The sequence below is a fragment of the Glandiceps talaboti genome, chromosome 18 (assembly GCF_964340395.1).
Source record: "Glandiceps talaboti chromosome 18, keGlaTala1.1, whole genome shotgun sequence".
Classification (NCBI taxonomy): Eukaryota; Metazoa; Hemichordata; class Enteropneusta; family Spengelidae; genus Glandiceps; species Glandiceps talaboti.
This window is the reverse complement of record NC_135566.1, coordinates 15,048,102-15,074,979: the sequence shown is the minus strand read 5'-3', so window position 1 is coordinate 15,074,979 and position 26,878 is coordinate 15,048,102. Positions and strand designations below refer to the sequence as shown.

The 26,878-nt window shown below is 33.7% G+C and overlaps 1 protein-coding gene across 1 annotated transcript; it reads right to left on the bottom strand.

The window, feature by feature from the left end:
* Positions 1 to 1,732: 1,732 nt before the first annotated feature.
* Positions 1,733 to 24,087, bottom strand: LOC144449730 (conditioned medium factor receptor 1-like). Its single transcript, XM_078140308.1, has 9 exons — positions 23,923 to 24,087; positions 22,823 to 23,047; positions 12,217 to 12,353; positions 10,818 to 11,089; positions 8,116 to 8,295; positions 5,894 to 5,983; positions 5,065 to 5,209; positions 4,558 to 4,634; positions 1,733 to 1,884 (listed from the first exon to the last, which is right to left on the bottom strand). The coding sequence occupies exons 1-9, from the start codon at positions 24,085 to 24,087 to the stop codon at positions 1,733 to 1,735; spliced, it is 1,443 nt and encodes a 480-aa protein (XP_077996434.1).
* Between the last annotated feature and the right edge of the window lie 2,791 nt (positions 24,088 to 26,878).

The following is a 26,878-nucleotide window of genomic DNA, read 5'->3' as shown; positions in this document are numbered from 1 at the left end:
AAAATAATCCAAATATTAAAGGCCTATGTTTCTATCCCAGGTTCTTATGTTAGTATTATATTATCAGTCCCGTTGTGAATGATCTAGTTGTAGAAATGATACAAGTGCCAATATTATTACCTAACTATGAAGTTGTAGTGTTCCACTTAAAGGCCCATGTTTCAATCCCAGGTTCTTACATTAGTCCCGTTGTGAATGATCTAGTTGTAGAAATGATACAAGTGCCAATATTATTACCTAACTATGAAGTTGCAGTGTTCCACCTAAAGGCCTATGTTTCAATCCCAGGTTCTTACATGTTATGAATGATGTAATTGTTGACCATTATTTTGATGGACATTGTCAACTGTAATGTACACAATGTTACTTCAACCAGCATTTCTTCATATACTACCAACCCAATGACACACACACACAGACACACTGATGCACACACACACACACACACACACACACAGACAGACATACTTTATATCAACCCCATAACAAGTCATATTTGAAATATTTGAAAATTCTGATTCATATTCTTAACATTTATATCCAGAAATTTGTATCCTACCAGTGTCACTTTCAATGTAGTTGACTGATGATGGGATGCAAAGTGACAGTTGTTAGAACCTTCTTACTACTTTCCCGCCAAAAATTTTTAACCTTTACCCACCACTTTCCCACCAAAAATTTGAACCTTTGCCCACCACTTTCCAGCCAAAAATTTGAACGTTTGCCTAGCACTTTCCCGCCAAAATAGGTTGACGAATTTTTTTCATCCCATATACTTGCTTTTGTACTATTCAATATCATGAAAATAAACACAAAGCAATAATATTAATTATTTTAATATTTTTATTGTAGTGATTAAATTTACACTTTCAGAATTATTAAGTCTCACACTTTATCTCATAATGGTTATGTAGTAAAAATAAATGACAAGAATATATTGAAATAGTTTTTATTTCTCTCATTCTAAAAATAATTTGCGAAAAAGCAGATGTTTTTCTATTAACAACAGACATACTAATTGTCTGGTATCTTTGAAGAAATTGCACTCAGAGACTTCAAAAATCAGTGAACAAATAAATGATTTTCCCTGAAAGACAGTAGTCTTGTTTGTAACAAAAGTACATCATTTCATAACAGGTGATATTCACAATCTATGAATATTCATTGTAAATACTGGATGTCCATTGGTCAGTGGAATGTGGTAGTTGTTTGGCAGCCAATCAAAGGGGAGTTTGATTTAGACCAGGTGTAATTGAAAATTGTTGTACATGAATAATAATGCAGTGTATTTCCTGAATTGTTCAAGGACACAAAAACCTCCAGAGAATAGTATCAAGCAGTCGTCAGACAGATTCTCCCTTCTTGCTCAGTAATTGACAAATACGGAAGGTGTAAGTGGTTTCTGAGACCTTTTCTTGAGAGAATACTTACATTATATAACATTATGCAAGATTCTTCAAAAAAGGACAGTGGGGAAAACATAATTTGGTTGCAGATGATGAAAATTGATGGATCGATCACCTGACGGCAAGATGGCCGCCATTAATCATGTTGGCTGCAGACATTGAAATGAGAGTTTGTCATCAGTTGAGACACACTAATAGGTAAGTTTTACTCATCTTTGAATTTCTACTAACAATTGGAAAGACTTGCATTGAAAAGACACTTTGCATTTATTGCATTATTCTAAAAAAAAAAAAAAAAAAAACTCAGAGAAAAAAATTGAGAAAGGTTATTCTGTCTTGGGTTTGGTGCCAACCAGTCTCTGCCCAATCAACTTCATGAGTTCAAAGGTTATCACTATGACAAATTCAGGTTTTAACAGATGAATCTTGGGAACTCTTCCTGTCATGATATCTGCCCAGCGAGTCAAGAATTTGTCACCTGTGGTAAGAAAAATGACATATTTCTTTCTGTATAAATCAAAAAATTACAAAATGGAAAGATAACAATGCAGGGACAGATTTGACTCCCCATTTTAATTGTGTGATTCTCTTTGTGAGTAATTTGTTTTTCTACCGGAACCTGATTTTTTTAATTTTTATTTTTTTATTTTTTTTTGCATTTTGTTGAAAAGCTGTCTTCTGAAATTATATCCTTTGGATTTGAATGAAATTATGACCACCAATTTTTTTATGTTATTTGTTCTGAAACGTTATTTTATTGGTGGGGTTTTTTTCTGTGTTTTCGTACCTGGCCCAGTTATATCATTTTCATTTTTTTTTCGTTTGTTGTACAATGCACCGAGACATAAAGTGTAGTGCATTTCTTTAAGAATTCAAATAATAATAGTAACAATAATTTCAAATTAGAAAAACAAAAACTAGTCAGTCAGGTTTTTACTCTAAAATAATCTTGTGTGCGTATCATTAGATTTTCTCATCTCTTCAAAACTTCTGTTGTTTTCAGAAAATGAGAGCTAGGCTGTCAAAATTTCTTGGGTCTATCTCTGTGTGAGTGAGCTGTGGCATGATTTATTCAATGATCTTCAAAAAAACACCAGAGACATGACTAAAACAATTGAGGCGTCGGAGTTGAAATGTCATTAAAGTCAAATACAGGTTTTTATTTATCCAACCTGACACCTTGACACACAATGAACACACAACAATCTAAATAGAACAGCCGTGCATCCATTATTAATGACCCTTGTGGTGTTTGTTCACTCACACTTTTGTCTAAGCCATGTATTCACTGAAAATGTCAATTTCACCAACCGTGTAATTAAATCTGTTCTATTTATACAACTTGTTGTTCTATAATTTCATTGACTTGGGGTTAGTTTGTACATTTCATTTACTCAGCCCACAAGCTAACATGAGAGTTAAATGGAGAGCAAATTAAGTTTGTGTTCTTTGCTGTATCAATAGACTCAAGTCAACAGACTGCAAGTACGAAACCCTTGGGTATTCTCCAAGGTCTTCAACTGTCATGTGATTTGACTGCCAGAAAGATGTGAACACAAAAGTAGAAGCTAAATTTTGATGAAATTTTAGAAAACTTTTTTACCCAAATTTTCACTAGCATGATTCTAATGAAGCAAATTTCTGTAATGTTTGTCTAAAAATAAATTCAAAGGTGGCAAATATTAATGAAGAAATTGTTCAAATTTGTTATCGTAATATTGTCGCCATAAATAGAAGCTTAATATTGATGAAATTTTGTAAATATAATAAAATTTCAACCCAAATTTTCATTAGAATGATTTAATAAAGCAAATTTTTGTGACTTTGGCCTAAAAGTATTAAACTGCAGTGAAAAAAATTATGAAAAAAATTGTTCAAATATTGGCGGGAAAGTTGGAAGTCGTGACATGTGGCTGTTAAACTAAATTGTAAGTGTTATCCATCACACTTGTACTTTCTCTCCATTCCGTTTGTCCTTTTTATTTTTATAGCCACCATTGTAATCTTTTATGAGTGAATATTTTTTTGCTTGATGATAAGTCTATATGTAATTTTGCCTATACTTTCCCAAGCTAAAAATCATTCCAAGGAAGATTAGTCATTTTACATTCTAAAAATAACTTGTTAAGAAGTGAACTGAGGGAAGTAAATTGTATGTCCTGAACTGAGGGGAATAAATTGTACCTCCTGAACTGAGGAGAGTATATTTATTGTACCTCCTGAACTGAGGAGAGTATATTTATTGTACCTCCTGAACTGAGGGACTATATTATACCTCCTGAACTGAGGGGAGTATATTGTACCTCCTGAACTGAGGGGAGTAAAATGTACCTTCTGAACTGAGGGGAATAAATTGTACCTTCTGAACTGAGGAGAGTATATTTAAAATTGAAGGGGGGTAAATTGTACCTCCTATACAGTCTGAAGAGAATCAAAAGGACACTAAATGATCTTTATTTGTGTTGGCCTTATTGTCTTACTACGTATGTATGATCCAGCATTAAAACATACACCTAGCAGTATGTCTCAGAGGTTACAGCTGTTGTCATAGTTATTAGTGATATATACACGAATATATAAACTACATTGCACATGTTTAGAGATGTCTTGTTTATATCATAAGACAGCCTGTCAAATTCTTTAACATGTACATGTTATTCATTATCAAAATACACTATATGTAAAGTATACTTCAAGTATAGTAAAAGTAAACTTATTTGCACCAAATAAGTATGATAAAAGTATAGTTTAAATATATTTGAAGTATATTAGAATTATACCTATTTGCGCAAAATAGATACTGCCATCTAGGAGAGTCACAATATGAGCCAGTCATCAAAATTTAAAAAAAAAAATTGTTGCCAAGATGGCAGTTGTGAAATTCTCAGAAAAGAGTAGAAGGTGCTAAGATTGACAGCAAATCATGGTTAACAGGCATCTTCATAAAGTGCAAAGAAAAGAGGTTTTCTACAAAAGGCAAACTAATTTAATTTGAAGAAAAATCAGTCAGGAAGCAAAAAGCAACATTACACATTTGTGTGGCTACATTAAGCTTAATACAGTAAGCCAATACACATGGATATTGTTGCCGTTCGTTAAAAATAATATTGAAATTCAAAAATGACGAAGAGAATATTAGCACAAAATTTACCCTTTCTGGCAACTGCTGCTGTGGCAGCATCAAGGAGAATTGGAAAACGGTACAATATTTGTGTTATCTGGCAGGACCTGGAAATGTAAAGAAAAACAAAAGATAAATTATATTGTGTATACTCTATAGAGGGCAGTACAACACTGCCCATGTCTAAGTAGGTAGCGATACAAGACCATTGAGGAATAGCTTCAAATTTGAATACTAGTATTCTGAAGGCATTATTCTGTCACTTTGAAAGTAGTATTCTCTGAATTGAGATTTATGCCAAAGACTGATGATAGTATACTAGAAAAAAATTGTTTTCAATAATTGAAACAATCATATTTTGTATTAGTTCTGAACTCGAAGCATAAATAATTTACTAAGTATATTTTGGCTATATCACTCAGTCTTCTTTAGCTGAGAAAGGAAACAACATTTTAGGTTGAAGTAACAGCAGTACATCACAAATTCAAGCAATAAAACCCTGCTCTGTTGATAATTAGATTTAAGAAACTCACTTACCAGGCAAAGTCTGATCCAAACTCTTCCATCCATCTATCATGATATATCTCCATCACTTGGTTGTCATAGTTACCATGAGACAATGCTTCCATAAGAAATTTGGCAGCAATGCGCCCCCCATCCATGGCATGGTGGATACCTTCACCTACACATATCAACATACACAAACACAGAAGCCATCATTTTGTTTATTAAACACATCTTTGCTGTGTAATATCTTCCTATAGAAAAATTACTCTAATGATACTTTTGATGTCTCACAAAATCAAATTATGCCATTCAGGAAGTGGTGCCATCAGTCTCTGCTGTAATATTTGTGGAAATCTGGAGATATGGTAATCATATATTCCTACATTTGGTCAAACTGTTAAAGAGGAACATTAGTCCAATAAATGCATTTTCATAAACTAAAGGTTCTGGAGAGTCATTTCATGATTTTACATCACCTACAATTACTTGCGATTTCAGAGAAACATCAAGTTGATCTTGTGCCTTTATAGGTTCTCTTTGTCGTCGGACACTGCAAAGAGTACACTGAAGTGAATAAGCACTCAGGAGTCATGAATGTTTCAACCATGAATACATTATTTCTACTGATGACTCCCATGATGCAACGCCACACAGCAAAGCACAAGATCAATTTGATGTTCATCTGAAATCACAAGTAATTGTATGTGATGTAAAATCATGAAATGACTCTCTCCATAGTTTATATGAAAATGTCTCTATTTCCTGGAGTAGTGTTTCTCGTTTAAGCATTTTTGAGAGTTAGAAATATATTTTGGAATAGAAACTCAAGAATAATAAATGGGATGTTATTGTACAATACCTGTCATAGGGTCTATCATTCCAGCAGCATCACCCACCAATAACAGGTGATCACTGTAAGAGATGGGTTCACCACCAAATCTCAAACTAGCTGTCAAATAAAGTGACATGAGATACTACTCTGTCAATCAAGGTTTCGATTTACTAAGATAGACACAAACTTAAAGTATTGTTGTTCGATGCATGTGGTAGATCACGGAAGTGCATGACGGATTTTTGCATTAGTGGTTCAAGTGCGACTTTCCCGACTTGGTGAGCCAACCAAGTCGGGTGTCATAAAAAAATTGTTTGCATCTCTAAAGCTATTTACAATGTCACTGATAATGGGTCAGTAAAACTGATAACAACTGATATGACATTAGGGGCTTCACATTTAGATATTGAGCTTCAAAGCTTTGCCTGATGTGTTATGTAATAGTGCTTTATCACATTTGTAAATATTGCCAACAAACATTATTCAGTGATAAGAAAGATGAGAAACCCCACTTCCTTAGTTACTTGCTCAATTCTGTAATAGGATGATAGAGATCAATGCATATGTTGTGTGGATGTATACAGTAAAAACATTGACAGTCCCCAAAATGTACACAAAAAGTAATCAGAAATGCCACCCTACCCTGAGTACTGTAAATAAACCAATGTCCATGCAATTGCTTAAACCAACATATCACAACAATAGTTTTAGTTTGTGTCTAGCTTAGTACACCGAAACCTTGATTGCCAGAGTAGTAATATGAACATAGGAATTTAGTAATTCTATCTTGTAGCAATTATTTTTGAAGAGATCTTTGGTTACAATTACCCGATAAAATTCAATGTATTGTACATATTCCTGCATTCAATAATTTGTATCTTTTAAAGTGACAATAAGAATCACTGGGAACTCAAAATAAATTCTCAAATTAATTAATTCAATCAATCAAATTTCTATAGTGCCGATTTCCAGAGCAATGTTCTGTTCAGTAGCACTGAATGGCTTAAGTACACCATAGGCTTTGGTGAACAGATAAATCTTCAGTTTTGTTTTGAAACATTTGAACCATTTCTTTCATAAAAAGCCTAAATTTCAGCAATAAACAACAATTTTCCCAAAGATATAGACTGAGGTAAATAAACACATTTAGCCACTTTCACCACATCAGATTTTAATCAGATTGATGCTGGATGAAACAGACAAGTAAAAGTGATACCTTTCAGTGGTGTGAAATGTACAAACCTTAGCCTCCATCTATCAAACTTGAGATCTTTCTATTTTTAAACGCGTATAAACCAAGTTTTGACTATGTCATTGTTATCTTAGACTATAAAACCTACTTTCATTTCAGGAAGGAATGTCCACTGAGATTTCCTCCATGGCATAAGATTACTGCACTACATGGAAGTACTCTGAAGAGGAGACCTTTTAGGGAATAATCCAACATCTCTCACTGTTGCTAGGCAACAGTGTTAGCCTCATCATTTGATTGTAAACCCCTTAGAGGTGATTATGCCATGAACTATATTAGAATCTCTACGCGGCAACTGGGAGTACATGTTTTGTATTTTTTAGTGATCCCTTGACATTATTGTAGAAAAACACAGACTACAAAATCGGGATCAGAAATTCACCGACTCAATAAACTAGCATAACAGATTCTCAAACTTCAGATACTTCAGTTCAAAATCATATACAGTACAGGAGACTTGTGAATCACTTTTTGGTTTTGCTCAAATTCAATTTGAATGCAATAATTAAATATTTCACGATCGCAATCATGCAGATTTCAATTAACTGAACCAAAACATATTTCATTAATGATTTATTTCAATACTGCTTAGACACAGGAGGAATCTCTTTGTCACGCTGTTAAACTTCCTGGATGTCATTTTTCGATTAAAAACTCAAAATTAGTTTAATTACAAATCGAAAAGTTACGAATTTATTTAAGTTGACCCAAACATTACAAATAACAGACACGCTAAATATGAAAAGAGATGGTCACTTTTGAAGAATTTCAGATAATTATTTTGACAGGGTTGTAACCATCTTTGATTATTACATTTTCTGTTTTCAACTTTGTGTGGTCAGCATGCTTTGTGATTTTCATTTGCTGCGTTATCTCCCTTCTCAGATTTATCTTTGAATATGTTAAATAAATATTGACCCAAACTACTAAAATCTCAACCTTGCTGCCATCAACTCAGTGATAACATAAAAAGGATCTATCTATGTGTATCTCTTACCAGCTTTCATTCTTTCAACCTTAAAGTTCTTTCCCAGTGCTCGACTAATATTGGGATCGTCAGTTTTCAGGTATTCGTGCCAATAAGGCAGATCCTCGTTGGTTACTCGTGGATTTCCGGGAATAATGTAAACGCAATAATTTAGCTCGTCACCAGGGTGACGAAATAACGCTGCATATCCTACAAAATTGAAAATCAAATCGAAATTTAATCATTTAAAACAGTTTTGGGGAAGCACGCCCCTTGCCCTCCGGCACATTAAAAAGATAAAATAGAATAAAATAAAATCCCGACCTACCTACGCTATTTTCTGAGGCCATGTTATCAGAAACACACAATTATTTTTTTCGCCTTATCTCTGTTAGAGCTATTTGTACTACGGTACTTCTAGTGTCTGCACAGTGTATGTTTAATATTTATACATTGGTGAAATTAAAGCAATACAATACAATACAATACAATACAATATAATTTTGAGCCAATACCGAACAAAGCCAACATGTTGCAGATTGCAAAAAATCCTAGCTGAGCATCCCTATCAGCTCCCTGAAAGTCGCCACTTTCAAATAAAAAGAGAAAAGAATAATATACTTTCTGAACGAATTAGCTATTTCCAGGATGAACTTTAAGAATTAATGGCGATTTTATTTGAAGTTTTTTACAATCTTCATACTATTTACAACCTCTGACATTTAATACATCTTTTCACACTGTCATAAAAATTCATAGCCCCGAGATATATTATACCTTTTTTATTCAGGATTTTCGTAATCGCATAATTCTTGCACTGTGCCGTCATAAACCAGATTTTGCTCTTAAAAAATTGACGATGGCCAACACTGTAATCTTTCTATGCACTTTAAGGCAAGAACTGATCATATCCGATTCCTTTTATCAGAATATCTTGCTTTTGACTACTTTTATGAAGAAAATAAGTCTGCAATAATGGTGAACACGATAGCAATCAAATTTCTCTAAAAAAAATGTGTGACACTGCATATACATTTCAGCCAGCATGCTTTACAAGGCTAAAAACATGCATAAATGATAACAATTTTATGTTATTCTACATTTATGAATATGCAAATAACATACTGAATATGCAAATAACATAATGGATATGCAAAACACATCATCAATATGTAACTTTCTACATCAATATGCAAAATTTCATGAAAATATACTTCTCACATGATACTGACATAATCAAAAAATGTTGAAAAAAATGGAACACTCAAAAAAATTTGATAATTTGATGGGGAACAGGTTGGAGTTAAAATGTTCTCAAATTTTTCTTGTGTTTATGTTCTCAAAGTTCTTGAGTATAAGTTCTATATAAATCTGTGATCAACAAAAGTCCGCAGTGTGCTTCCAGAATTTCTGTAATTTTGCAACAAATTTGCATTATAGATGAAACTGTCGGCATTTGTTAATTTTGTGTGAATTCAGACTACATATAAATCTCAAAATCAAATCACCGAGACTCTGTAAATATTTTTCTGTTCATGATTTGTAGTAACAGAAAGCGTTCATGTCAGTGAACTACCTGACCTCATACTGACCTCAATTTTATTATCAGACGACGATTTATTCTGTTATTTATTAATAAAGTAGACAATATATGTTATTGCCAGCAGTCCTCATCGATGTATGTCTGATACTCTCACGAATCATCATCATTTTTCCACTCTCACAGATTGGGCACACTCTACTGTTGCTGAAAATAGGCCATATGGTTTTCGACAATATAGATGTCGCGACTTCCATTATTTTGTGTTGAACTGCATTGATATACATATATAGAGTGTGGTGTCCATTCAAATTAATAGCTCATGACAAAAATTTCAGTTGTCAGTTTTTTATTGACTTTTTTAGCAGTATCTTTGGCCAAAATGATATTTTTCATGTCATTTCCTCAGAAACTGCGAATTGTTTAAAATACACTTTATGAATCGTGGTAGGTATTTTGTATACGAATAGAACTTGAATCAAACTTAGCTTTTTGTTTCAGGCAAGAGAGCAGCAATTTCATATACCTCCATTTTCTTTCACTCAATATTTTGAGACAAATTCGAACAAAGTGATGGTGTTATACCTCTAAGTTATCCATCTGTAAATTAGTCTTGGACAGGAATAATATATTTACATACTTTATATCAAATATTAATGCATCAGTGCTATTTTCACAAGCAATATAGACAATCTCATAGTCTGTAAGTGGGTATGCCGTGACAGGATGCCCTCACATGGTAACAGGACAAACGCCCCCATAGGACAGATGCCCCAGTAGGACAGATGCCCCCAAACAAATGCCTACGGTAGGACTATGGCTCACAATTCAACCAAGAAAGGCATGTTTTTAGGGTTACTTAGCATTTCTACTATAGTGCATTTGAAAGACGTGAGTTCAGGCAGTGTACTTAAAACTAAAAATACGGTTTTATCACTTAGTATTTATGCAATCAGATTCCAGAGTTCTACACAAATTGTTGCTGATTTCGAGAATCGTCATGTGCTTGACTTTTTGAGGGGGATAGCCTACAACCTCCAGTTTTGAATATTATAGTAATATTTAGTATTTATGCAATCAGCGTTTGTCCTAGAGCCCCTCACAGATCGGTCAACACCGATTTCACCAGTGAAAGCTGAACGTCACGACGTTTCCTACAGTCTAACAATCTGAGGCTGTCATCCAATCTTACCTGGAAGTAATCCTTTGTTATAGAACACCACGCCATCTGCTTTAAATTTGTGAGTGCCTGGTTCAACATATGACCTACTACAAGTACCACCAGGGGGTGTCTTCACTATTCCCAAACTCAAACCCAATTTCGAAGGTGCACCATCAGCACATACAAGGACACGACATTTAAAAGTACGATCTGAATCTTCTAGGTGTACAGTCCACAGACCTTCATTTTTGTCAAATTCTACTTTTGAAACACCACAGTTTTCCTGTAGATCAGCTCCAGCTCTGTTTATAGAGAAGATGTGAATGAAGTACAAAATAAATATTTACAAATTTTAATATTAATAAATATTACTCGACAAAAGTCGATCGTTCTCTCAAAACATGATTTCCTACATTTTGATTTCTAATGTCTGAATTTCAAGATAAATTTCATGAACAGATATCACAGTCATCTGTAATCTTTCATTTTACCATTTGATACTAATACATGCCAGATTACAAGAGATCATATCTAATTACTAATCTCAATAAAGTTCAATAATATACATCATAGTGGCTAAGATTCAGAAGAAATTATTTAAAAATCTTGTAAAAGCAAAATTATACAATTTAAGTCTTCGTAGAAGTCTTCATCATAGTCTAAGCTACCTATATATCGTCATCTTTTAACTATTGTATAGTTTTAATGGTCTTTACAGTTTTACTCTTGGCGTATGTCACCAGTTTTAATGTTTTTCTAGTGTAAATTGTAACTTTGTTTGTTATAAGTGACATCACAACATTTTCCTAGGGTATTTTTTTAAATGCATAATGGCAATAAAAAATATATCATTATTACTATTATTATTTATTTGGTTTTTAAGGGTGAGTGAGATTAACTTGATTTAAGAATTGGTGATTGTTTATGCTTGTGAAAACAACTCAGTGTCTGACAAATGCAAAATATACGATGAAACTCATGCAGTGTCCAACAAATACAGAACCTAGGACAGTGATCGAGTAGTGTCCAACAAACACAGAATCTAGGACAGATAAGGTGAACGTAAATACAACCCCCTATAGAACAACCATTTATCAGGAGTAGTTTTTACTACAGCTGTTCCTGATAGTTTCCCTGGATCAGTGTACATCGACTATAAACTGCAGTGTACTTAAAGTAATTGCTATCTTCATGAAAGGAGCAAAAGAAAGCTTTGTCCTCCTTCTACATACATATAGTAACCTTCACCTTTCTGTTGGACACTTTTGTTCTAAATTGTATCTATATATGTTACACTATTATTTACATAATATCCGTATTCAAACCCCAATGTTTGAATTCCAGTCTTTAAGTTTGTAAAAATCAAAACACATAGCCCCCCCCCCCAACCCCAACCCCCCCCCCCTCCACCACGAATCACAACACTTACCTTTTAGCTGCCATAGCAATGGCATTATCCAGGTGGATTCTCTTACAAGCAATAGCTGCTGGTATTTCTCCCAGCATTTCTTTACTTCTCCCAACATAACTTAAACCACCTGGACTACATAAACCACCACTGTCAGCCTACAAAACATATAAAAGTAGATATATATATATACATGAATATGCAGGTATTTCAGAAGAGGCCTAAAAAAATTATATGGTCCTGATTATGCTCAAGTTTAAAATAGGTGGGGTAGGGAGATTTTTTGTTTTATTTTGTTTATTTGTTCATGTGTGAGTGTCTAGTTCAGGTAGTTATGTTTTCCATTGTTTTCCATATGGTCTCTGTGTTATTGGTTTCTTCTCATCAGATGTACAGCCATTGTAGATTGGAAGGAGCAGTTTTATATTGTCTTATTAAGTTGATGTCAGTTTCCGCATGCACTATTTCTTGCGAGACTTCAGAATTTTTGCGATTTCATTATTTATTTCCCAAATGTTTTTTTAAAAAGTTAAGGGTCAGCAGTGAAAAACTATAGGTTGGGTCAGGTAACTGAAACCTATCAATTTTTTTTTGGCCTGAATAATTTAGAGTGGCCATGTGGATGAGAATTCAGTAATTAATTTGAATTTTTAAAATATATTTAGTATCCTGAGGAATCCATTGAGTATCCACTGTAAAGCCTGGAAACATTGAAATAAAAATCTTGCCAGTAGAAGTCGTGTCTTGTTTACAAACCCTATATTTGGATCCAATCTTTTTCAAACAAACTGCCACAGGCATCTAACTCACATATACTGAGTGTAACATTACGCATAAAAGTAGGGCTGTATGTAAAATAAGAAAACCACAATGTAATTCAGATGATAATCACAAATCTAAAATTCATTATGCCATAATGAGTGACTTAACTACTGTCTGGACAGGACCAAAGACTTGATTAGCTCCCAGTTGACAATATCCATGATCCTCCTCACTAGAATTGTTATATTACTGTTATTATTATTATTATTACTGTAAATCATTATCATAATCACAAAGTTCAACAGTTCAAATGTTTAGGTACACAAATTTGAATAATGGCTTCCTCGTAATAAATATTGCACACCTTGAACAGTATTGAATCACATGTAGCTAAATGTATTTGTGTAAACTGTATATATACAGATAATATAGTACAATAAATCCAATCAAATCAATTTTGGGTCCACATCCTAAAAACAGCGCCCCCAACGTGATTATGATTTCAACCTGTTACTGTACTACTTCTGGATAAAAGTGATCTCTAATTAACATATACAGTGGCTAATTATTGGTATTGTAACAATTTTCAGTGAATACTAGACTAAATATTTTGTTCATGTCTGATCAAAAAAAAATAATACTCCAATAACAGCTAGTGCACCTTTAACAAAACTGACAAAAAACGTTTAATAATCGCCCACTTCATTAAAGATAATGTAAGTACTATATATATATATATATAAATTTACACTAGACATTTTTGTAGTCCTCAGTTTGAACTTTGACCTTTGGCAGACATTCATAATCTCAATGAATGACTGCACTCAATATTCAAAGGATATAACTTTATCTCATTTTCTGTCAATAATTCAGAAAATATTATATCAACGAAATAAATTATGTTAGTTCAATCAATTTTTAAATACTGCATATCCTCAACAGACTTATACTCCAAATAAGATGTCATCAGAGAATTGGCAATAATAAGCTAATCTGTCTGGACAAGTAGAATATCCTCCAGATTTCTTAGAAGAAATGTGTTCAGAATTTAAAATACTAGTCTCGGTTACCCAGACTCTCACCGTTGGGGGCTCTCCTATGAGACCACCCAGATGAGAGTCTTGGGAAACCATGTTTCAACTACCCCCGCACCAGGAGTTTCACCGCACATTTCTTCCAAGTCATAAAAAAATGGGTTTACAATGCCTATTTGTTGTAATTTAGATGTATCACTCGCTAGAGAATTAAGTTATAACTTGTCGCAAAAGTACCTACTTCCTGCGTGGGTGAGTTGGAATCTTGTTTCCCCAGACTCGGGGGGAGGTCTCATAGGCAGAGCCCCCAGTGGCAAGAGTCTGGGTAACCAAGACTACAATAAACTAAGCAACCTGCCATATATGTTCAGATAAAATCAATGATTCTACTCACAGTGTTTGCTAAGGGACATGTCATTGAATGATTTATGGGCATGGATTTATGCTGTACACACTACTCAGTTAGCAATTAATATTGTTTTCCCATGACTGTCTACTCAGCTCTGTATTACTGTGGACAGTTATTAATCTTTGTAGCTAGTAAAGCTTAACTGTCTGGGTTTTCAAGTGGAAGGCCAATTAATGTTAATATCAAGATTTGCTTGTAATATGATGGATAACACATTTAGTGTCCTTACAAGATTTATCATTCCTATATGTATGTATGTATGTATGTATGTATGTATGTATGTATGTATGTATGTGTATATGTAAGTATGTATGTATGTATGTATGCATGTATGTATGTATGTATGTATGTATGTATGTGTATATGTGTGTATATGTATGTATGTATGTATGTATGTATGTATGTATGTATGTATGTATGTGTATATGTGTGTATATGTATGCATGTATGTATGTATGTATGTATGTATGTATGTATGTATGTATGTATGTTGTATGTATGCATGTATGTATGTATGTATGTATGTACATGTATGTATGTATGTATGTATGTATGTATGTATGTGTATATGTGTATATGTGTATGCATGTATGTATGTATGTATGTATGTATGTTGTATGCATGTATGTATGTATGTATGTTTGTATGTATGTATGTATGTATGCATGTATGTATGTATGTATGTATGTATGTATGTTCATGTCTGTATGTGTGTTGTATGTGTGTTGTATGTGTGTGTATGTATGTATGTATGTATGTATGCATGTTCATGTATGTGTGTTGGATGTGTGTATGTATGTATGTATGTATGTACATCTGTATGTATTTATGTATGTATGTATGTATGTATGTATGTATGTATGTATGTATGTATGTGTGTGTATGTATGTATGCATGTTCATGTCTGTGTATGTATGTATGGATGTATGTATGTATATGTATGTATGTATGTATGTATGTATGTATGCATGTTCATGTCTGTGTATGTGTGTTGCATGTGTATGTATGTATGTATGTATGTATGCATGCATGCATGTTCATGTATGTGTGTTGTATGTGTATGTATTTATGTCGGTGTCTGACTCAGTGTATATACATATGTGTATGTATGTATGATAGGTCTGAGCTGCTACCTCAAATTCAGTTTGAGTACTATTGTATTCTACAAGTACACATTGACAAATATCCGTCCATACATATGATATATGAAATTGTACATAATTTTTTACACTACATATTTTATGGTTAATGATACCAAACTGTCATGATGCATACAAATTTCATGATATATTTACAGAAACTTTTTTATCAAATATTTAATATCACTCTCATCTGATAATAATTTCTTGTATTTCTTAAGATGCTTTATATATTAATCACGACAATATTCCTGCACGACTTTTTTAGTAATGAATTATTAATAATGGCTGAGTTCTAATGGCATGTCAAAATGATATTGATTCTTCCTTCAAATAACATTAAATTACATAATTCTAGTACCAGCGTTGCAGTGATGCTGGACACTTGACAGAAATGAACAGTTTGATGAAACTTGTGAATTGAGATGAAATCGTTATGACATTACTCGCAGGTGATGTAGTCTTAACTTTCACTCATGAATCCTATTACAACTGAACTAAAATAATTTCATACTGACTTGACAATAACATTCAAGGAATGATAATATTGTAGATAAACTGTAAATGTGGAGATTTTCACTTAAGACTTACTTTCACTTATTTCACTAGAAAATTTTTTAAAAACGCAACAATAAGTACTGAATTATGCGCTTTCTTGTACATGAACAAAACGTACCAATCTGGTAATTAGTAGAAATTAGAATTGACAGAAGACTGTAAATTTTATAGTGGAAAAAAATCTAAATTTACAGTACATCACACCCATTCTGTATCAGCTGTGCACATTTTTTCAGAATATCATTCACGTTTCTCCATAATTTGACGTACGTGCTACACCAAGCTTAAGGTACTATCTCAAAGAAATAAAAAATTGTTCACAATATCAAATTTTTGTTCAGTTTTCAATTCTAAAAAAAATTAATTACGACCATAAAAATTACACCTATGTCAACAAATGTGTCAGATGAATTTGAATAGAGCTGAAATTATAATTTTGGTGTTAGAAATAGACAGAGGCACTAAAAATATAATTTCCTGAGTAAGTCAATACAAAAGACATCTTTCACTGGTCGATATTTAGCTGCAAGTGTTAAGACTATGTAATCCTACACCCAATAAAAGAAGATCTCTTATTATCATCCTGATGACTCCAAGTCAAGATATTACTTCATATATCAGACATGAATATTTGATTAGCATTCGACACTGTTAAGCAAGACTAAGATGATATCACCATAGCATATGTTGTAAAACAGTGCCAGGGGAACTATATGATTCCATTACGCCTTTCTTGAATCCATAGCAGCTGAACTCATCAGTGTTTTCCTAGCATTCATAAATGATTCAGTTTGGGATCACCGATTTTAGACACCTATGGCAGTATTGTGTACATAGAAAATAGTCAATTGAACATGATCATTCTATGCAAGAAGTTAGATAATCAACCTTTTCTTACAAAGATTATTTCTACATACTATACACTGCTGGTGTTTTATATTTATAATTACAATTATATTGAATTGCTTGTAACTCAATACACTGTAAAAAGCTAAAAAAAATTAAAATGTTTGCTATTGTACATACAATAACAAACTTTTTACATGTTTTATTAATCTTTTGCAATTTATTGAGTTACAAACACAGACTTGGTCTATGTTGTTTCACGTCAATTTTTCAAGTAGTAACCATGATAAAATTGTTTTATAAATTAAAAATAAAAAAAAATACCCATATACCTCATCCATATGGCCATTTTAATATTACATTATCACGTATTACTGCATTTAATATCACATCATTGCATATTATTGCATGACAACAGCAAACATCTAAAAATGTTGGTGTAGACATGAGATTTATTTGATATTCAAGCCTGTACAGTAATAGAATCAGTCCTTTATCTATATGGAACATGAATATAGCCAAACCAATATATATGAAATAATATATGAAATAGAACCAGCGAATATTGCAAATTACCATGGCAACCACCTTGAAATACATTGACATTTACAATATGGCATCTAGTGACATTTTTACGAAATTGCTGTGAACATATTTAATAATACACCAGATATTAGGAAAGGAAATAATTCTAATTTTAGTATCTTAAAGGGTGTCAAACAATGGAATTATATTAAAACCGGGAACTAAACCAAGATTATCTATCCTTGGAAATGATTAAGACCAGCAATTAACGAAGTCATAAAAATTTATATTGAAGATAATCTAATACAAAATGGTCTAATTTTATCTTTTTCCCCGGATGACTAGTACATGTCTGTATGCGGAATCTAATCTAAACGATACTATAAGGTATTAGCAGTCATGAATATTTAGTGTGCATCTAATAAATATTCATGTCTGCTCACAGGGGAAAGGAGGCATGTAATTGATTGATTGATTGATTGATTGATTGATTGATCAACTATTTGTACTCTACTAGCTTGTACATGGCTGAGTGCTTGTTTGCTAATTCTTTTTGGCTGTTATGTTTACTGTCGTTAGTTCTTTTGTGAGCATTGTTACATACATCTGACACAATACCATAGGTTTTCCACACGAGTGCTGAGTGAATTCACTCAATGAATGAATGAGAATGCATAATGTGCTGAAACATACGGGTACAGTACTTTACACTGCCGTATACTATACTACTTCAGAGCGTTTGAAAAGAGCGCAGACAATGATATTGTTGTTGTTTGGTGGTTCTCTTTCTTTCAATTTCAAACCATTAGTGTTATATTGAAAGACGGACTCTGGTTGGCTACTCATATCAAGTACGCGATTGGATTTGGGAAAACCTATGGTATTGTGTCAGATGTATGTAACAAGTGCCTCAGAGTGAGACTCACACTTGTAGTCTGAACATAGTATTAGTGTCAAATATCTAGTTTGTTAACAGCTGTCATAACTTTTTTTTGTGAACCTTGACCATCATCGAGCTAATCTTAACAAACACCCAGTAAACAATAAAATGAACGTCAATATTTCAAATTTGGCGTCTATCTTTAAATTCAGAAAATGTTCCTAAAAAGTTAGTCTAGTTCCTGACGACTGAACTCCAATTTTACACTACGTTATCTTCACACATTACATCTAGTCAATGTCGTTACTCAACCCCATGCTGGGCAAAGCACAGATGGCGCATGTCAGTAATATTATCCATCACAAACTGACATGCTGTCGTCGTTGCTCATTAATATTCATTTTGTACAGCTGTGAACCGTAAAAACCGAACTCCAGCTCCAGTAGAGTCGGCTGAAACTGAAATCCCCTGGGGACATGAAGACGTCATCATGTTTATATGAACGCTGTAGGGGGAGCACAGAATTCTATGTGAGTAACAACATTGTAATGTGTGATTGGTAACATAGTGTAAAATCGGAATACGGTTGTCAGGAACAAGACTATATAAGGACTAATTTGTTCTGGACCAGCTTTTTCAACAGCTCTGCCAAAAAACTGTTGTTTGATTTTTAATAAAGTAGGCCTTTAAATTCAAAATTCACAATTAAATTTTTTTTTCAACGTGTCAAATTTAACCCGAGCCAAGGTCTTGAATAAATCATTAATACCAGGGATTATCCAGGTTTCTCTTAATCAATTATGAAATGACTGAAAGAATAAAATGAATATCAAAATACTGAACAAGGGCTATAAAATGTGAAAAATATGACATTTATCAACTTCATAAAATGATATTAGCTTTAAGCTGTTTCGTGACTTCACAGAAAGGAAATCCCCTATACAATACATGTATTAAGTTGCACCTAATAAATTCATAATATCCAATATTCCCTTGTTATTTGCAACCAGAGTGGTTACTCTGTTGTTTCACAAACGCAAAAGAAATGCTACTAATTCCTACAAGCAAGAAACCTTAGATTACAGATGGTGTACATACGTTATAACACACAAGAAGTTCAAAGTTTTTAGCATTAAGCTTTCAAACTGTCTCAGTCGATGATATAATACAACAAGTTACCACTGAACTGAGGAAGTACAAAGTGTCGTTGAGCCACTTTAGATCCATGCCACTGCACTGGTAATCAATGTTTTTGTTAGGGGCGATATTAAACAGGTAAAATCTACTAAAATCTACATATTGGGCACTGTATTATTAAAGTGGAATACAACTCGATCATGATTGACACGAACACATGTCAGTCACAACGAACAACAGAATGGTTTATTGTAACTCCACGTCACCAATAATTATAACAAATGTGATTATAAACAGCACTTCCCGGACTTTGATTTTTAGAACTTACCTATATTGTGATAAATTTGAGGATCAAGTTCAGTGTGAATCGCTTTTGTTTATTTCTAATGGTCCATTAATTCATACAAATAAAAAAAAATAAAGAAATAAAAAGTAAACTTAGGGAGCCTTCAGTATTTACAGGGGGGCCAGAGGAAATCACACATGAGAAAAACATGACGAACCCCTCCCCCCATTCTCCATTTGTAAAAAGTGACCCTCCCCTTAGTCCCATTTTCTAAAACATGACCCTCCCCACGACAATTACATATACTGAATGTTAATCAATATTTCCATTATATGTATACATACAAATTAAATGATTTTGACTGTATAAGAAAGCAATATTTGTACATATAAAGTGACAAACAGTAAAAGACTGGCTAGTTACCTTTCTCTTATAGTCATATGCAATCTATCTCAAAACACACAAAACAAATTGACAATCATTGAATCTTCAATTTGGTCACAAAACTACCGATCGTAAAATGTGACCCTCTCCCAAACATTATAATGCAAAGTACACAAGGAACTCAGTGTAACCATAGACCCTCCAGTGGTGTAACATGAAGCATTTAAGTACCAAAGCATTAACAATAGGCATACTGACTATGCAGGGGCTTATATCCACAACATACTATGTGTTTCATTTGCTTCTGAATCACCAATATTTGGCATTTCAAATGTAGCTCTTCTGTAGACCATGGTGATATCAGACTATTTTTCAATAAATCAATCCAAAATCACCATACAATTTAAAGTTAAAATCATATCAAATTATAAAGTCATTTTAGAATCCAATATGGCCACCGAATACTAGTATTATAAAACTCATCAGTTACAAGCTTGTATACAGCAAAGGTTGAACAGATTTCGTGACTTTTATTTTCAGGGAAATTGGTACCTGAGGCAGGGTCTATCTAGCTTAATGGGAAACTATAGCCTGTCAACAGCTGACATGGAAGCAAAACAAATCATTTCTGCAAGTTTTCATGGCATTGAAAGCAATGGCTTGTGTGATTTATCCCATTAGTGTCGACTTTGCTTAATCTCTGTAATAGAGTATATGTAAATGTTTTTAAAATTGCAGTGATTGAGACAGAGAATATTGGTGTTTTGGGGGGTAATTTCCATAACTGACAATTATCCACAGAGACAAGGCAGGACAACTTATTGATAACTGTTCATGTTTGAATTAAGAATTTGTCTGCTGAGAAACCCAGCTGTGTTTCCTGTTTTTCAACTATCATTTTAACCATTTCAATGATGTCACCTGCAATTAAGCTCGTCAGGTTGCCATGGTAGTTAGGCAACTTAGCAACAATGTTTTAATTTCTACTTAATCAAACTGGCTCTACATTGAAAGAAGGTGATTGACATTTAATATTTGTATGAATTTGATAAATTCAGCTGATAAATGACTCATTTCACGTCAAAAGTCAACCTCAGACACGTGTTGATATTACTAGCCATAAATGATCTTTTTTCATTCTCATAATCTACAAGAAGAAATTAAGCTAGCATACATTGCCATTAACCACACCCTCTTTTATGGAACCGTCAAGAGGTTGTTTGTTATTTCACAGTGTCGAGGAAGAAATAACAGCTTCAGTTTGTGAGAATGCAAGTGTATCACATCGAGAAAGTGAAGCAGCAAATGTCAAGTAACTATGTCATCATTGACATACATAAACTGATAGCAATAAATATATCGGCTGATTAAGTATATATCGGGACGAATTTCTCTAAAAATTCCTAAAATTTCTTAAATCAAATTTCTTCAAACTTTGCCATAAAAGCTTCGTCTTACCCTTTTGAAATAAATAATGATAAAAAGTTATTCATGTTCAGTGTCTTATTTACAATGATATTGATAATCTTTTATTTTCCCATAGTTAACAGTATTTGGCAGCCATATTGGATTCTAAAATGTTTCAAATGTTTTTGTTTTTTATATTATTTTGACCTCCGAGTCAAAAATTTGTATGGTGACCCCCTGATTCTTTTTCTTGATTTTAACAGCAGTTGGGTTTTTAGGGGTTATTTAACAAAATTAGAGCAAAAGGTGAGGATTTTATTACCAAGGTGCATACTCTGTTAACCTTCAATCCTGATCTGATAGAATATTCAAAAATATGCATATAATGCTGTATGAAATAATCCATCTAGTTAGAAATTTTAATACAACATAGTGCCTAAAAGCACATGACTTTTTCACATGAGTTTTTCCACTTTCTAGAGCAATCTTCTTTTTAGCTTCGGGAATTAAATTATGCATAGCAGCCCTCGAGGGAATAGACATCTACTACTGTCCTCATAACAAGTGTATAATATCCAATAGCACTTTAACAACTGAACATCTCCCGAAAGAACAAAACAGAGAAGTGATCTAATTAGTGATGTTGACGGTATGAACATGTTCATTTTGATGTTAAATGTAATTAAAGTGGAATGAACAGAAACTAATTTACAACTAAGTAATTGACATCAATTTGCCATCAATTTCATGAGTGAGTGCTTTTAATACCTACAGATTAATTAAGAGACATTCATATGTGAAACCAACAACCTTCAAGTTCATGTAAACATGTGACACAGCAGTAATTGCCATGGCATTGCTAGCTGAGCATGTATGTATGTAAATCCACGTCTAACTTACAGGTGTTAGTCAGCGTACTTGAAGCATTTCCGACTTGTAAGAAATGATTTGCTTCATGTGATCGTCATCCAATGTAAAGGGCAGAATAATGTATTAAGTGTAAACCCTACCCAAGTGTTTAAAATTTGCTGGGTTTCCCACAGAAAATTATGCTGCATGGTGTGGAAATCTAGGCAAATTTTTACCAGATTTCTCCTGTTAGTGGGTTTCCCCACCAAGATTTTGGTACAAGCTATGGAAATCTATGCACATTTTACACGAGTGTTCCTGGGGTTGCCAAACCTTACCAAAAGCATTGGTTATCATAGCACTGAGAAACATAATGTTATATTTTACATATCATTTCAACTCTATACCTACCACATGAGCCTTTTTTTCTCTGATCAGGTCTTGGTAAATTCCCATGTCAATTAGAATCTCAATGGCTGTCTTACATACTGCATCACCACAATACTTATCACGTGGAAATGTCTTCTTTTCCAGTAGAAGACAATTCCATCCCGCCTTGGCAAGGTAGTAGGCAGTTGTTGCACCAGCTGGACCTGCCCCAACAATACCTACATGGTAGAAGTTCCTCTGTGCATTCTGAGATTTATAATACACATATATTTTAGAATATTATATGAATTATTTTGTTTTCATTAGTTATTCAAGTTATTTAGCCAGCCAACCAGCCACCTAGGTAGGTAGGTAGCTAGTCAGTCAGTTAGTTAGTTACTTAGTTACTTAGTCAGTCAGTCAGTCAGTCAGTCAGTTAGTTAGTTACTTAGTTAGTTAGTTAGTTAGTTAGATAGTTAGCTATCTATCTATCTAGATGGCTGCCTAGCTAGGTAACTGGCTAGTTAGTTAGTTAGTTTTTGTTAGTTAGTTAGTTAGTTAGTTAGTTAGTTAGTTAGTTAGTTAGTTAGTTAGTTAGTTAGTTAGTTAGTCAGTCAGTCAGTCAGTTAGTCAGTTAGTCAGTCAGTTGGGTGGTTGGTTGGTTGGTTGGTTGGTTGGTTGGTTGGTTGGTTGGTCAGTCAATTAGTTCCTCAATGAATCAGTTAGTTAGTTAGTTAGTTAGTTAGTCAGTTAGTTAGTCAGTTAGTTAGTTAGTTAGTTAGTTAGTTAGTTAGTTAGTTAGTTAGTTAGTTAGTTTTTATTTTCTACTTGTGATAGAAGCTCTCGAGCCAGGTTCTTGACACAGGCTTGTTAATATCCAAGGGCAGGATTTTGGTGTTGTTGGTGATTTAATATTACATTCTTTATTTTAACTGTGTAAATAAAGCAAACAAACAAACAAATTTAAATATCCTTGACAGATTTGTATTATAAACACTATGCATTTACGAGTTACCTCCAGCCTCCAGCTCGCGACCTTTATCCTGAAATCAGGTGTTTACACATCAGTAATACACAGTATACTGATACACCGGGACTGACACCTCGCCTAGTATAAACTTAACCCCTCCCCTGCAGCTTACCTTGTTTGCATCAGCGGGGAATTTCCGTGGAAAGTTTACTACTTTTGGTTTCAGCAATGTTCTCAAAACCTTTCTGATGGCTAGCAATATGACAGCTAGCGCTGCGATTGCTATGAAAGGGTGACTAATCACTGATCCTGCCAATCCAGACACTAACCCTGCCATTGTCATATAGATGATGCAGAACCTCACGACCTTTGAACTCAAAAGACCTTTGATCCAGTAGTGTTCGTTCGAACCCAGGCCAGCCAACCAACCAGATGAACACTATGAATTGACAATGTTACACAATGGCAGCATAGAAAACGTAAATGCGTACGAATGCTGTCAAATTGTAACTATGCAAGGTCACACATGTGCATATTATACACGAGAGAGAGAGAGAGAGAGAGAGAGAGAGAGAGAGAGAGAGAGAGAGAGAGAGAGAGAGAGAGAGAGAGAGAGAGAGAGAGAGAGAGAGAGAGAGAGGGGGGGGGGAGGGAGGGAGAGAGGGAGGGAGAGAGAGAGAGAGAGAGAGAGAGAGAGAGAGAGAGATATGTTTCAATTTTAGCCAACTACCAAATCAACCAACACAAGCCAAAGAGAAATTGATTGATCGTTTTAATAATTTGGGATGGGGTGAGAGTTGACCAAAAATAATATTTCCATCAAACAAAAACGATATTGGTTTTAAGAAAGCCCTGTAGGTTTTTTGGAGTGGGTCTTTTTTTTATGTCCAAGTAATGTTTTACAGTTTCGTCTGAGGTAATGCGACACCATTTTCAATGTGAAAGAAGTCGACAGAAATATCAATGTTTGCCTGAGGCGAAAATTGAAGCAATTTCGTTTCTTTTTTGTCCAGTTTACCTGACATCGATCTTTTAATCATGTCACCCCTTACGTGATATTAATTTAACATTTTGTTTCACTGCATTGAATATATCACAAACAAAACCGATTCCTCAATACTTGTGTGATTGACACCTATTTTGTTAATGTTATACTTTTCAAGTGTGAATGGCTCAATTTTAGCATTCTTACCTTTCATTATGTATGAAGTAATTTATTACGTTGATGGGTAGATTACAGACACAGGTTAAATATAGCTTGAAAACAATATTTTCTATGAACATACATATTTCGCAAATTATTTCCCAAATATTTATATTTGTACTTCTTTAGACTTGTGGGATAATCTCACAGGAAATAACAATTTCTTCCTGACACAATCGACTTACAGAATCCCGTTTTAATAACATGTTAATGAAAAAAAATAGTATGGGTGTAACTGAGAGAGACAATAGATCAAACACACGTCACAAAACCAAACCACCCACTCTGCACATTAATTGCACATTTGCCATTTCCGTCGACATTATGGGTGACGTTTGTTCCGTTCTGTCAGGAAATGAGATTGAAAACACCATTCCATAATTGTACAATTAGTTTACGCTCTACGTGTATAGTTAGATTTAAGATCTATTTTGAATGGCAACGGTTCTCGAAGGATCATCCCACGACAACGAGTGTTATTTTTACTGCTCATTTCATGTTAGCGTTCTCTGGCTTTGTATGATACAAGCATGCAGAAACTAATACGAAACTGCATATGCTACACTTAAAGGTAGCAAGATTGAATGTATATAGTTTTTTTGCGACATTGTATCTAAATGAACCCCATACTGGCATCAAAACATTGGCACCCGCGTGTCTGCATAGGCACCGCGTGTCTACATCGATCAGAAGTATGTTTAAATGGTTTATATTATTTAGACAAAATGTAGCAATCTTGCTATCTTAAAGTGTAAAATATGCAGTTTCTTATTGGTTTCTGCGTGCTCGTATCAACAAGAGAAGGTGATAACACTAACATGAAACGTGCGGTATATCCAAATTTGATCTTCAACATATTACAGTAATACCCTTCTAACCACTAATATAGTACTATTGATATGCAATATAGTGGTGCACAGTGTGTATTCACCATCATGATACATAGATGGTGAGAGATCTAGACTGTATTTGACGTGATACAATTTGATAGCTGAATGGTGAGTGGACGGACGGATGAGGGAGGGAAGGAGGGAGGGAGGGATGAGGTATATGGATGGAGGAATGAATGAGGAGGCATGGATACTTGGATTGATACACAATAACACATACTCATCTCAGAAATTCAGATAAAAAGATAATTTGTTGATTGTTGAAGTTATATACTATTTGAAGTCATGTATTAATAGGTAGATTAATATATTAATATAGCGATTTGTTGATGGGTAGATTATTCAATTTTTTTAATATAGTGATTTATTGATAGGTAGAATAATATATTAATATAGCGATTTGTCGATGGGTAGATTATTCTATTAATATAGCGATTTATTGATAGGTAGATTATTCTATTAATATATCGATTTATTGATAGGTAGATTATTCTATTAATATAGCGATTTATTGATAGGTAGATTATTCTATTAATATAACGATTTGTTGATTAATCCATTCCTTAATTCATTTTAATATGTTATCATTCACCCTTATTCTTGTTGATTTATTGAATCGACAAGCCATCCGTTACTATTTTATTTATTCGACTAGTCAGCCTTTCTTGGATTATTCATAGTGCCTTCATTCGTCAAATGTTAATGCGTCGTCTATCTTTTCAGTTTCAAATGAATTTATTTTACTCAGATGCCAGATTATCCTTGGGGTTTCCATTTTGTTTGTTTGTTTGTTTGTTTGTAACACATAATGTAGGCGTCTCCCAAAATATGTAAAATACATTCACTTTGTTATTCAAATAAAAAAGCATACACGTCATATAACTTAAAACTATATGATTGGATAGAAATGTGTTATGTAAATCTACATACCGGTATGCCAACGTGTTAGTGCTAAGCTTCAAGGACGTCCATCATCGCAATTTTTTTAAAAGTCACAAGTTCACACACACACACACACACACACACACACACAC